This window comes from Asparagus officinalis, chromosome 2, assembly GCF_001876935.1.
Source record: "Asparagus officinalis chromosome 2, Aspof.V1, whole genome shotgun sequence".
Taxonomy (NCBI): domain Eukaryota; kingdom Viridiplantae; phylum Streptophyta; class Magnoliopsida; order Asparagales; family Asparagaceae; genus Asparagus; species Asparagus officinalis.
In genome coordinates this window covers 20,117,474-20,131,127 of record NC_033795.1, presented here as the reverse complement: position 1 = coordinate 20,131,127, position 13,654 = coordinate 20,117,474, and the positions used below count along the sequence as shown (strand labels likewise).

Here is a 13,654-nt window from a genome sequence, read left to right as displayed (position 1 = left end):
GAGCACAAGGCCGGCCCGTTTTTTTTTCTTTAAAATTTTAAGAATACATAGTCAAAATTAAACAAATTTTTAATAAAAACAATCATATTATTAATCACTTGTAATTACATAATTTACAAATACAAAAAATTATAAAAATTAAAATGATAAAAATAACTTCTTTATTAATAATCAGTTAATCATCTATAATTATAAATTTATTTTGGAATTCGTCGCATCACAATAGATGAATACATCCTAACTAGGTTGACACCTACTCATCTTGTAGGCACATAACCGCCTGTACGATATATGGATCTAACGATATCATGTAATCGTCGATCAAACGTTCTGCTGTGTTGAAGGCGGATTCCAAAGCTACCATGGAAACCTACACTGTTGGTAAGTCATGAGCCATGATGGAAAGTATAGGATATGAAATTGTTCCATATACTTTCCACCATTGCAAAATATCTAAACTATTTTTTTGACATTTAACTAAAGATGCAGTTAAATATTGATCAATTTCATAAACCTCTGCTGATGATCCAAGTTCGGATCTACCAATTAGCTCAGCTGCTATTGATTCTCTATCAAAACTCACACTTTTACCCCGACTTGAGTTCGTAGAAGCAGAAGCTGTAGACTAATGTGTAGTTACATCATATCTAGCTGCATACTCATCATATAATCTTTAAAAATATTTTCTAATAGTATTATGATGAGTAAGAATAGTAATAGTTTGACCATCATCAGTGTCTATTATCATATTACCGTACAAAGAATTTAACAAACTTCGAAGGGCAATATCCTTCAAACATGGATCAATAAGAACCTCAAACCAAAAATAATAGGAATAGGCATAAAATACTTTTTAAATTTACTTTCCATCTGAAAAATTATATTTCCAAAATAACTATCCATATTATATTTATTAAAAAAATTAAATATTTAAAACTTGTAAAGCGGCTAAAGTAATGGTTGGATAATAACAGCCAGATAATAACATAGTAGCATCAGAAAAAATTTATAACATTTCTTTTAAATTACATATAACCGTCCATTCATCCTCAGCTATTCCACCAGAGCTAGAACTAGAAATATAGAAAGCAATAAAATCATTTATAATTTTATTATATTCTATTGCTACACTTAACATTGCATAGGTAGAATTCCACCTATGGTCAACATCTTTTAGAATTAGTCTGGATTTTAAATTTTTCCTTTTACATAATTGTTTCCATCTTTTAATTCTTTGTTCAGAAGCATTATGAGCATAAGCTATTGTCCTAACTTTTTCTATCATGAATTTAACTTCACCAAATGCACTTTGAACAATTAAATTTAAAATGTGACACACATATCTAATATGAAAAATATCACCATGACATGAAAATAATAGAGATGTTTTGATATAATCAATAGCTATATTATTATTACTTGCATTATCAAGTGAAAGAAAGAATATTCTTTCTAAAATTTTTAATTTTATAAGTTCTTCAATTGTTAAATTTGTAATATTAATACCAGTATGTGACTCTTCAAATACAATAAAAGAAATAACTCTTTTAAACATTTACCAATTATCATCAATCTAGTGTGATGTGATATATAAATAATAAGTTTGTGCTCTAGATGTCAAAATATCAGAAGTTAAATAAAATTTAAAGTTTAAACTTTAAAAATAAGAAATTATTTTTGCTTGTTTCTCCTGATAATATTTTAAAATATCACGTTGATAAGTTTGACGAGAAATTTTTTTAAATACGGGATAAAAATCATCTGTAAACATATATTCAAATTCATCATCTTCCACTAATTTAAAAGAAAGGTTTTTAAGAATAATAAACATGATGACGCATTTCCTGGCTCAGACTGTGTCATAATTCCAACTACCGAGACTACCAGAAGAAGAGGATTGGGAGAGTAAAGATTGTCGGATATCACCTTGAGGCGTCTGACTTTGTTGTGTTTATCTAAATAGCGTTTGAGGTGGTTGGTGTTGCTCTTATGATGAGCTTAAAAAATATGACCGCACAACGCACACTTAGCCTTCTGGGTGAGAAACCTACCGTGTTCATCTCTGGTGACGTCTATCTTCTCGAAAAAAATTCACACATCTAATCTCGGCCTTTTAGGAGCTCTTGGTGCAGAATTGTCGCCACCGGAGTCGTGATCAACATCAGTAGGAGTAGGAGGAGTAGCTGTAGCTCCTGTAGTAAGAGTATTAGGACACATTTCAAGAACGGAAGTTGGGTTTTGCCCTTCATAATCAAAGGAGAAAGCCATTTGATTGAAGAATTACAGAGGAAAAGCGAGTATTAGAGAGTATAAGAGAGTATTAGAGAGAAGTAGATGAGTTTTGGATGAGAAAAATAAATAAAAACCTCCTCTATTTATAGAGGCAGCCCCCTAGATAAATGATCAAAATACCCTTAAATGTTGATTAACCCTTTTTTTGGTATTTTGGTCAAAAGACCAAATATGGTTGTTTTTTGCCATTATCATCTACCTTTTAAAAGAGGGAGTACTAGAAAAACTTTTCGTACCCCAAATTACCCTTCAACTATAACCCAAATTACTTTTCAACTATTGTAAATATAAGAAAGTTATCCTCATCTTTCATTTCATTAACTAAGAAAGGTCCCTTTTTTCCGTTACTCACAAATCAGAAGCTGTAAAGCCCTAACTCTTCGTTCCTTTAAAAGATCATATCATTCGCTCTTGCTCTTCATCTTCGTTAAAAATCCGTCGTCGGTGATCGTATCGCCTTCGATAAGAAGTAATCATGGCTGGAGTGGAGCCGATCTCTCAGAACTAGGAACCGGTGGTGGTCCGCAAGAAAGCCCCCAACGCCGCCGCCAAGAAGGACGAGAAGGCCATCAATGACGCCAGGCGCAGCTGCGATGAGATCGAGACCATCAGAAAATGTATAGAGATCTTAACCTCCTTTTTTTCATGTTACTCTGTCTATATTTTAGATTCGCGTTTACTGATCATTACGATCACATGGTTTCGTTCAAATAAATCACACAGATACTATTTAGTTCGACCTTTGAATATCATTATTTATTATGAATTGATTGTGAGATATTGTTACTTCTTTAGATCTTTAATATGAGAAAAATACGACATTGGGGGTAGTTTAGCTTAATGTGTTAGAATTGGGAGCTAAATTAATAGGTATATATACTTTTGGAGGCTACGTTTGCAAATATGTTTTATTTGGAGTTATATAGGTAGAATTCCTTAATCCTTTTCACGATTGATGTGTGAATGTAGCTTGAAAGTTGATTTTTTGTGAATTTGATGTGGAATTTGAAGAAGGTTGTTCCTTTTTTTCCTCTTTTTTTTACTTGAGCAGGGACAGTGGGAAGCAGGTTTATTTGGGTAAGTATTTCTATATTTTTCTTTTTATGTTTGCTTTTATTGAACAGATTTTACAACCACTTTAAGATTGGGAAGATCTCTAAATGAGTTCATGTTTCATCACTTTGTATTTTAGGCATATGTGAAGAATAATCTGGGATATCCATATAACATGACATGTTTGTTTGTTAAGCTATTTGCAGATTTTGCATACCGACCTATTAATATGTAATTTGAAAGTATTGGGTGTCAGAAGACAAACCTCAAGATATGCATGCAACATTTCTCTACGTCATCATTTTGCTTCAAAATTTTGCTTTTTATTGGGATATTGGTTGGAAATGATCTCATTGACAGATATTGATCATCTAAAAGGTTGATTGTTAAATAAAAAACAATCCCTTTGCTATGTATTTCTTTTCTGTTTTTTCATAAAGCCACTCATCATGGTATTGCATTACTTGTATCACGGTGTGTTCTTGCTTATGCATGCACAATGAAGTTTGCAACATAAGAATCTAAAATATAGTTGGATGTACACACGCATGAAGTGTGTTGGATAGAACTTTTCAGAAAATTATAAAAATGAAAATGAAAGAAAGAGAAAGAGGTTCATGTTTGTCTTAAATTTTTTTCAAATACACTTTTAAAATTGTTTGTTTTTTGTTGTCTTTAAGTTGCTTTTGTAAATCTTTTGTGTGTGTTTTATGTATTATAAGATTTAGTCATAGAGAACAGGTTGCACGTGTATTAATGTATGACACAACTTGTTATTTTATTTTTAGCAAGTTTAATATATTAAGATACTGCTGCAACATTTAGTTCCTATTACTGAGACAATACTGATTTCCGCAGGCATGGTACGGGAAGATCATTTAAAAGCCTGTCAACACTAGACTAGAAATTTTTGAGGGGGAAATGACCACAGAAGTTTCTTCGGCTTGATCACTATTATTTAAGACAAGTTAATTTTCCCCATTAAACCCGTCTTATTTAGGTAATCTATATTTACTTCCTTTTTGAATACTTTATCTAAATTGTTGCGCAAATCCTCTATTTCCTTGATGAATATAGCCATGCATACTTCATTTTAAGTTAATTTTCTCCATCAAACCCGTCTTATTTAGGTTATCTATATTTACTTCCTTCTGTGGAGCAATTATTCTCATTTTATTTTGTTTGGCATGATGGTGATATTGATCACCTTGATGTTCTCGCTCACAACATTGTTCATGGAATCGAACTGAGAATGTCTCCTGTGCTGCAGTATTTGTATTATCTTTCTCAAATAATTTTTGGCATCTCTTGCTAGCAGTTTACCTTAGCTGGACCGTTTCACTATTTGTACATGCTTTACTCTCATTAGCATTTTGTTTTGTAAATGTTCAAGGTTATTATTTCCATAAGTTTTGCATGTGGGCTGCAGTTTTTTTGAAAATGTTGTACTACTGTATGCTTAGGTCTTTCAAAGGTAAAGCTAATGGTCATTTTTTTTATTGCCCAGATTTCCTCGCAATGTCTCCATTGAGCAACAATTCCTTATTTCTAGATTATCATTAAAAAACCTTTTCCAATGTTTTTCTTATGAGCCTTAATGTTTCTTTGCCAACAGATAACTCATTGCAAATCTGTTTTACTAAAGAACCATTGGTGGAGGAATACAGCATTGCAACTTCAATAAAGCTCCTTCTCATGATTCTTCTTTATATTGTACCTGTGAGATGTTAAATTTTACTTTTCTTTTAACAGTTTTGGAAGGTGAGTGCATGTGATATATGTGAGATTGCTACGAATTCAGTTTACCAATCTGGCTTTTCACATGCTCTTAAGGTATGTGAAGTTCAATTTGATTCTATTGAAATTGATATAAATTTTCTTGAAGGATAGTACTTAACTCCAAATTGTTAGATAAAATTACACTTATGACTTTATGGATGCTAGCTCTGGGAATCTTTCTATCCAAGTCACTGGTGATAATTGACAATTCTTTGTTAATGTGCATATCCTATCAACAATACTATCGCTTTGGAAATATCTTCAAATTGATTTTCTTGGTCATAATAATATTGAGCATATACCAATTGTATAAATAATTGGAAGCTTCTTTTGTAATGAATGGTTCCAAAAATTATTGAACAACCATCATCCAGTACTCTTCAGAACATACATTAATAAATAATGCTATTGTTGTGAATTCAAGAATGTTTTCTTGACTCACAATTCAGTAAACGTACAGGCCATTCAATTTCATCATTGAGTATAAAGTGCTTATCTCTAAGTGCTTTTACCATATCTTAATCTTACCGAAGTCCATTTGTTGTAGGTCATTCAGTTCCAACAATTAGAGTAAAAATGTAAAATGCTTATCTTTAGTTTCTTTTCGGCTTTTCCAATATCTTAATCTTACTGTAGTTTGTTCTGTGGTCTCAAAAAATACTATAAAAAAGAGGAACCGATGGTAATGACATTCATAAGACTAATGTGACACACATTCGGCTAGAGTTCCGTGATATAGTGTGTAAACCTTTTATGAGATTTTTTTTTTCTCCTTGCATTTTTCCTTTTAGATGAAATGAAAGTATTAGATCATCAGTTATGTTCTCTCATTTGAAATGTGTAGTTTTGGAGAGAGGCGATGCAACTGGTTTATACAGGCAAGGCTAAAATACATGACCACTATTTATCTATTTACTTACTTATTTCATGAACTTGTATTAGCTAATTAATTACTATGCTTATTATATGTGTATTGCTTTTAGTCTTAATTGGCAACATCAGCTTTGCAAGAACCCTCAACCCAAACCTGACATTAAAACACCTTCTACGAATCACACGTGTGCTCCTACTAACGGAGCAAGGCCGCCGCCATCAACCAATGGTCCCCTTGTAGGGCCAATTCCTAAGTCTGGGCCATTTCTTCCTCTACGTACTAATAGCGTAAGTGAGGACACAATTGTGAAATATTTCTTGCTTTTCCATATCCTCTCTAAGGTTTAAAAATCTTTGATTCTTAATTTGTGATATTTCGTCCATTCAACCATTTTAGCATGTTGTTTCTCCATCAGCAAGTGCAATTGCAGGTTGGATGACAAGTGGCAATCCATCCATACCCAATGCATGAGCTTGGGTTTCCATCCACAACATCAAACATTTCTTATAGAGAGCATAATATACTATTAATTACTATACACTTTGTCTACTATTTTGATATTATTAAAACACAATATACCAACTTCTTTCTCATGAATTACACAACCTGAGGTCATATCGTTTTACGTTTGGAAGATACTTGAATCTTATAATACCTACACCAAAGTAGTAAAAAATGTAATACGGATAGAATTACTAAATCAGATTCCAGTCTGAAAATCATATAAAGTATCACTTAGTATGACCAGGTTTTACATCTATTAGAACTCTAAATCTTAATACGACCATATTTTCCATCTTTTAAAACTCTAAATGGCAATATGATTCCTATTACCTTCTGGGAAACTAATCTTAGTTCACAGGGATATATCAATACAACAGTTAATGCATAGAGTACAATTCTAGCCCTCTTTTGCCGATAAAATTTGTAAAAACCCTATGCATCAACCAATAGAAATCCCATCGGTTAATATAACATCGAAAGAATTGCATCAAGCTTTAGGCTTCATGCACATGAATAAGACCTTGGCAAGGCTCTCATAGGTCTGATTCTTCAAGTACTTATTCCTGCACTTTTCTTCTCCCATTTGCTCCCATCTTTTTCCTTATAGACGGTTTGCTTAGAAGATATTGAATGTGTTGTGCAAGCACCTGAGTTCCTTCCTGGCCTACAGGTTGTAGAAGGTCAGTTACTCTGTGATCTACGATCTCTTTAGTTCCTCCTGCATTAGTTTCGAAGATCTGCAGTAGAAAAACACTTTTTTTTAAATGTATTTATCTGTAAACTTCATCCTTATTGTTAACGCTATATGGGGTGAGTTATGGCATGCTGGTTTCTTTCTCAAAACAGAAATGATAACTAGAGTATAGAAACTATGTTCATTTGCATGCAGTCTGTTACTCCTCTTGCAAGGAGATAAACGTATTGACAAGATAATACAATTTTTTTGATATGTTATATGAAGAAAGATATGTTCATCCTAACCTCAGTAAATATTCCATAAAGGAAAGAAATCTGTAGATTTTACATGCAACCAAAAACTGAGGTCTGCAGAAAATTGTCAAAATTTCTTTTACCACGAAAAAGGGTGTCAACTATTGGTAAAAATCTCGTGAAACCCAGTCTTGAAACATCCAATTTGAATTTTTAATTGTAATTTAAAATCAAAGAGATCTCGTTGTGACCACCTCTTATTTCGTTCTTAGCTTTCTTCCATATAACTTGGATGATTTGCACATTGAATGTAGTTTTATATTTCTTTGATCTACCAAGGTACTTCCACTTAGCTTGCTGTATCAGCCATGGTGATCAAGTTAGAAAGCTATTCTCTAGCACTTAACAGCAACATATCTTATTTACTTACCTATCCATTCCAATTTAGTTTACATAGTACTGAGTACACTAGAAAGGCTAGCACACAAGAAATTTAAGGTTTGGGATGTCCAGGATTGTTCAGTGCCTCTACCGTTATCTACTTCAACTCTACCTTTCCAAACAAAACTTCATAACATGATGCCATTATAGTTCTAATTCATGTGCGTTTTGTCGGATTTTCTCATCTCGATCTATTCCTCAATATATAACTTGCGCCAAATTTAGGCAGACTTGATGAAAGATGCAACAATATATGTCAACCGTTGGAGCCCTGATGGTGTTGTTATTGGTATTGATTAATTCAAATGCTTTTCTTATTTAATGATGTTCCATTTATAGATGGATTCCTTCTTTCGTTATGGGGAGGGGGGGCAATGAGATTTTTCTCACTGATAACTTTTGCTCTGCTCTCTGCTAGGTGTTGCATTCTATAAACATCTCATACAGACGTATGCTTATATTCCTAATGGAGAACTCATTCAACAATTGGAGCCGAGTTGTAATTTTGATGTGTGTAGGCAACCATATATCACTCACTCACATGTTCCGCCTGCATAAATTGATGCTCATGTAGGTGTGTCAATGACATTGCACTTTCGCAACCCAATAAGAGCTTGACAGTGCATTTTTGCATCCCAATAAGAGACTGTCTATTATCATATGTGGTGATGATAAGACTATTAAGGTAAGGATGACGATGATATATGTGATGTCCGTGCTTTATACAGATTAGAACTAAAGTTTGTTGATTCAAAAAAGAGTTCAAATGCAAAGGTAGCAAGTGATTCTCTTGTGAATCTTCAGCATAAAGTGTGGTGGTTTAATATGGAGAATGCTAAAGATGACATGTTATATTTAAAGGGAAGGATAAAGTTCATTGAGTGTTTTAGAATTTATATGGGATTGTGAAATTTTCATGTGTGAATATATGTACTCACACATTAGGTATTGCAAAGGTTTAGTCAAACTTCTAATGCCATGAGTTTGGTTTTACAGTCACATGATCAAACATTACTATTAGGTATATTCTTGTGACGGTATTTGATTGATCGATCATGTTATAGATGCAACCAGTGTACTATCGCCCAATCAATTAATAAATGTAATTTCATTGTTCAAATGTTGAATGTCTATATGTTTGATCCATTGCTCACATTCAATAATATAATAACAAATCTTTCACTTAATAAATTTATAAATTTTAAATAAATAATAAAAAAATTTACCACGTGCATTGCACGTGTAAAAGTTACTTGGCACGATTGCTCGCTCTCATGTTGGTCTCAATGATGCTCAAAATATTCATTCATCATTCTACTCAGCATTTGGTGGCAGCGCAACTGTTGATCCATCATCATTAAACACTTAGAATGTTGATGTCCTTGTAGATTCGATTAAGCAGCTGGTGAGGGATCCCGTCTGTTATATTTCCCCTCCACTATTTAATGGTCAAGCATGCTAGGGCTTGTGAAGATTAGTAGCTCATTTTTAATTGATGATTTACATGCAGGCTCCTAAAACATATTGGACTTGTGTTATGGAAAATCTTGATCATGAAGGTTTCAACATTCCCGACGAAACATCATTTTCTCTTCTGATGTCTATATATAATAAAGCTTGTGAGGTATCTTTAAATTCCTCAATTTACTCTGAATAGTATATAAGTATTAGCATGTTCCTCTTTGACTTGACCAACACCAACTATCCAAGCCCCTTTTCCCCTCCATGCTATTTGTGGTTTAGTCTGGCAGAATGCAGAGGGACAATTATCTTTTCTGAGACATGTCGTGTCTGCACCACCTGATGTATTTACATTTGCACATTGTTCAAGACACCTGGTAATTTTTATTTTAAGTGTCATATAATTTGCTTTTTCTGCTACATCTGGCTAATGTTTGACTGTTTTCTCAGACATACACAGATTCAGCTAATCTTTCTAATGGAGTTGGTAATCAGGCATGGTCCTGCCTAGACCTTTTGGATGTATTATGCCAATTAGCTGAGAGTGGCCATGCAAGCTCTGTCTGGTTAATTATTGAGCACCCTCTTAATCAATTTCCCGATGTTTTACTTCTTGGAGTTGCTCAGATTAATGTAGGTGATCCTTTTTTCCTTGGGTTTAAGTTTTGTTTCTCCATTTTACTTTTGCACTCCAGTTGATGCTAATAAAAAAAACTAGATTCATTTGTTTTTGCCAGTCTACCTATAATCTCCTCCAGTACGAAGTATCTTCCGCTGTTTTCCCTATTTTTTTAAATGATCCTATGAAGAACAACATTCTCCATAATTTATGGAAAGTTAATCCTAGCTTGCTCTTGCGAGGATTTTCAGATGCTCGAACAGATCCTAACAGCATTTTTAGAATTCTTGTCAATTGTCAGGAACTAAAGGTAAATCTTTTGGAGAGTTCATATCAGTGACCCATTTATGGTGCCGGACATATTTTTCCTCATTAGCATATTCCTATGAAGACTTACGTCCTAACCTTCTATTCATTTGGTACAAACTTTTCGAGTAGTTACTGGTCATGTGTCGCTTTTGCTGATACCACTGTTGAAGAAGTCTTATGGCTTAAATTTGTTAGTAGTTCATATGTTGTCATGGCTATCTTATCAATGCATATGCCATACCTTGTTATCACTCATCTGTTGTCTTGGCTTTAGATTCGATGAATCAGTTTCTATTTATTCTTGAAGATACATGACCCTTTACAAGTATGCTATTCTCCTGATTTCTCTTATTTCTCCATATTGTTTGCTTCATTCTTTTTAAGTTCTCTTCATCTGTTAAACTATTCTATATTATATTTCATTATCTTACTTCCTGTGCTATCATGACATGTATGCAATTCTCACGTTTTGTAGCACTGGAGTTCCCATTCTACCCGCAGTATGTTGTCATTCACCAAAGATTTTATGGTGCAAGTATGCTGGCATACACATGCATAATCTGGATGAACGCAATGGTTACTGCTGTTTGTACATGTTGTGCATGCTTGCTTATATGCACAAACATTTACATAAACATAACTCATAACCATCATGCCTTGCACTTCTATTTGAGTCCATAACTGTAAGGGACTATTTAACGGTCATAGATTCATATATGCCTCTCATTTGTGGATTATGTTCAGCATTGTCCTAGGATCTGACCTCAGATATTCTAAGTGCAAGTCAGATGTTTTTGAAACATGAATGGAAATTTGTTTCTCAATTATAATTTTTACTATTCCAAGTGCTTAGACATAGGTAAACCCAACTTTTTGGAGTTCTCATGTTTAATACGACTGTAAATGGCAGAGGTCTTTGGCATGCTGAAAATTGTTACCCGTCATTTTAAGACTTTTAGGTTGTTTCCAAAAGGTGATAACATCCGGAGAATTCCATCCTACGCACTGTAACACATTAGCATATAGTAGCTCTAAGGGCTCTATACGACTTATTGATTTGCGACAATCAGCACTGTGTGATAACCACTCAATGTTGTAAGTGATCTATTGTTTTTTTTTTTTTTGAACTTTTATACAGTGACATGTAATTGGGTGGACTTCTTGTTTCAACAAAAACTTACTGAATTCTTATTTTGAGTTGTTTGCTTCCTTGCTACTGTCATGGCTAATTGCATGTACCAGGTTTGAGGAGAATGAAGCACCAGGTTCGAGATCTTTTTTCCACTGAGATCATTGCGTCAATTTCAGATATTAAATTTGGACATGAAGCACCAGGTTCGAGATCTTTTTTCCACTGAGATCATTGCGTCAATTTCAGATATTAAATTTGGAAAGGATGGAAGACACATTCTCAGTAATTTCAGATATTAAATTTGGAAAGGATGGAAGACACATTCTCAGTCGTGATTACATGACTCTTAAGGTTACAGTTGTTTTTAGTCGTTTATCTTCAAGTTTTCAATTGTTTCTTTTTTTAGGATAATCAGCAATGAGCTTTTGATATCCATGTTACAATCCTTGTGCAATTTTGAGAATCAACTGTTTCTAGTATTTAGTTTCTTTTTTTTTAAATATGATTGTAACTGATTTCAGCTATGGGATATAAGCATGGACAGTGGTCCAGTTGCAACATTCCAGGTCAATGAATATTTAAGGCCGAAGGGGAATACTATTTACAATTATGTATTTCATTCTGAATTTGTTAGTAACATTGGATGCTACGCCTTTGAGTTTCTTATTCTTTTTCTTTTTCTTTTTGAGAATAAGTTGTAGTCTAATATATATTTTTTAATGATTGTCTAATTTTATATAGTTATGCGATCTGTATGAAAATGATTCAATTTTTGGTAAATTTGAATGCTATCTTAGTGGTGACGGACAACGGGTGGCCACTGGTTCATACATGTATTTGTTTCTTGTTAGCACCGATTATCGCATTAACCCCTGGGGTGTCTAGGCAAAGCCTATGTGCCCTCATGCCTATAAATAGGAACCTTAGGCCTCACTTTTGGAGGATCTGGATTTTTGGAGAGTTGGCGAAGCCCTGCTGCAGTGAAGAGTGGTCGAGCGCTTCAACAGAGGAGAGGTCTTCATCAGATTCTTCATCACCCGTGTCCGTTCCTTAGTATTACCCTTCGTCGGTAATCCTAAGAAGAGCAAATATCTCGTTTTAGCCGAGATAGGCGCTTCAGGCTTCTAGATCTCCTCGCGGATCGACGAAGCTCTGTCCGATTTTTCTACAAAAAATTGGTTTAATTAACACATGCCTATTTCCATGGCACCAGCAATCTTTTCCGCATATTTGGTTGTGCTACTGGAAGCAACGAGACAACAACTTTGGAAGCCAGTAAGAATCCTATGAGGTATAGTTGTGATCGATGATCATGGAAAATTTTGTTTTATTCAATAGAAAAGGAAAAGATAAAGAAACAATAAATTCGGAAACAACCAAACTTTACTACCTAATGATAAATTGCAGAATGGTTTAGACAACTCGACAATTCAATCTGTGCTTAAGGGGCTTGTTTCGCTAGACAAGTCATTCAATGAAAAGAACAGTGACAATCTTTTGAAGCAAGACAACGGGTTATCAAGACTTAAATTTGTTGATAATGATGCAAACTGGAAGAACGGAAGCACTATGGCTGCTGCTAACAGAAAGAAATACGAGATAGTTATAATGCAACAAGTGTACTATCACCCAATCAAGCACTAAATGAAAATTTATTGTTCAAATGTAGAATTTTTAGTTTACGTCTTTGTGTTTGATAAATTGCTTACATTCAATAATTTAATAACAAATCTTTCTCTAAATTAATTTTAAAATTTTATAATAAATGATAAAAAAAATTTACCACGTGCATTGTACGTACAATCTAACTAGTATATATATATATGTGTGTGTGGACCCCCTAGCTTGAGTTTATATTTTATTTTTTGCTAATTTCCTATTAGCAAATCTTGTGGTCTCTAACTGTATCAAGTGTTGTGTGTGTGTGGACCCCCTGTTTTGATTTTATATTTTATTTTTTGCTAATTTCCTATTAGCAAATCTTGTGGTCTCTAACTGTATCAAGTGTTCGGCCCAAAATATGTCCATATGGACCCCCTGTCTTGATTTTATATTTTATTTTTTGCTAATTTCCTATTAGCTAGCAAATCTTGTGGTCTCTAACTGTATCAAGTGTTTGGCCCAAATATGTCCATGTCATGCTAACCCATTTTGGACGTCAACCTAGTATTCTTGCTGTCGTTGTTCACATGCATGCATGCGTATCTGATTAAAATATAAGTATCTAGAATGTTTGAATCAAAGTTAAATTTGAACTTAA

General features: G+C 33.7%; 1 protein-coding gene and 1 long non-coding RNA gene across 6 annotated transcripts; both read left to right on the top strand.

Moving 5' to 3' along the window:
* LOC109830465 lies at nucleotides 2,669–9,705 on the top strand. Of its 5 annotated transcripts, none has more exons than XR_002244302.1 (5): nucleotides 2,669–2,909; nucleotides 3,344–3,369; nucleotides 4,204–4,345; nucleotides 4,961–9,278; nucleotides 9,384–9,705. It is a non-coding gene; the product is annotated as an uncharacterized LOC109830465 (long non-coding RNA). The 5 variants fall into 5 exon arrangements; XR_002244303.1 differs by having other exon boundaries at nucleotides 2,677–2,909; nucleotides 4,961–5,178; nucleotides 8,292–9,705; XR_002244304.1 differs by having other exon boundaries at nucleotides 2,681–2,909; nucleotides 5,098–9,705.
* LOC109830913 (serine/threonine protein phosphatase 2A 55 kDa regulatory subunit B beta isoform-like) lies at nucleotides 9,788–13,038 on the top strand. Its single transcript, XM_020398270.1, has 8 exons — nucleotides 9,788–11,357; nucleotides 11,505–11,543; nucleotides 11,615–11,669; nucleotides 11,716–11,745; nucleotides 11,916–12,005; nucleotides 12,136–12,227; nucleotides 12,608–12,693; nucleotides 12,812–13,038. The coding sequence occupies exons 1-8, from the start codon at nucleotides 11,353–11,355 to the stop codon at nucleotides 13,036–13,038; spliced, it is 624 nt and encodes a 207-aa protein (XP_020253859.1). The 5' UTR covers nucleotides 9,788–11,352.

Coding starts and splice junctions, on each gene's coding strand:
- LOC109830913 (XM_020398270.1), top strand. Junction 11,544..11,614: donor CCAGGTTCGAGATCTTTTTT/CCACTGAGATCA, acceptor AGATCTTTTTTC/CACTGAGATCATTGCGTCAA. Junction 12,694..12,811: donor GAATCCTATGAGGTATAGTT/GTGATCGATGAT, acceptor AGAATGGTTTAG/ACAACTCGACAATTCAATCT.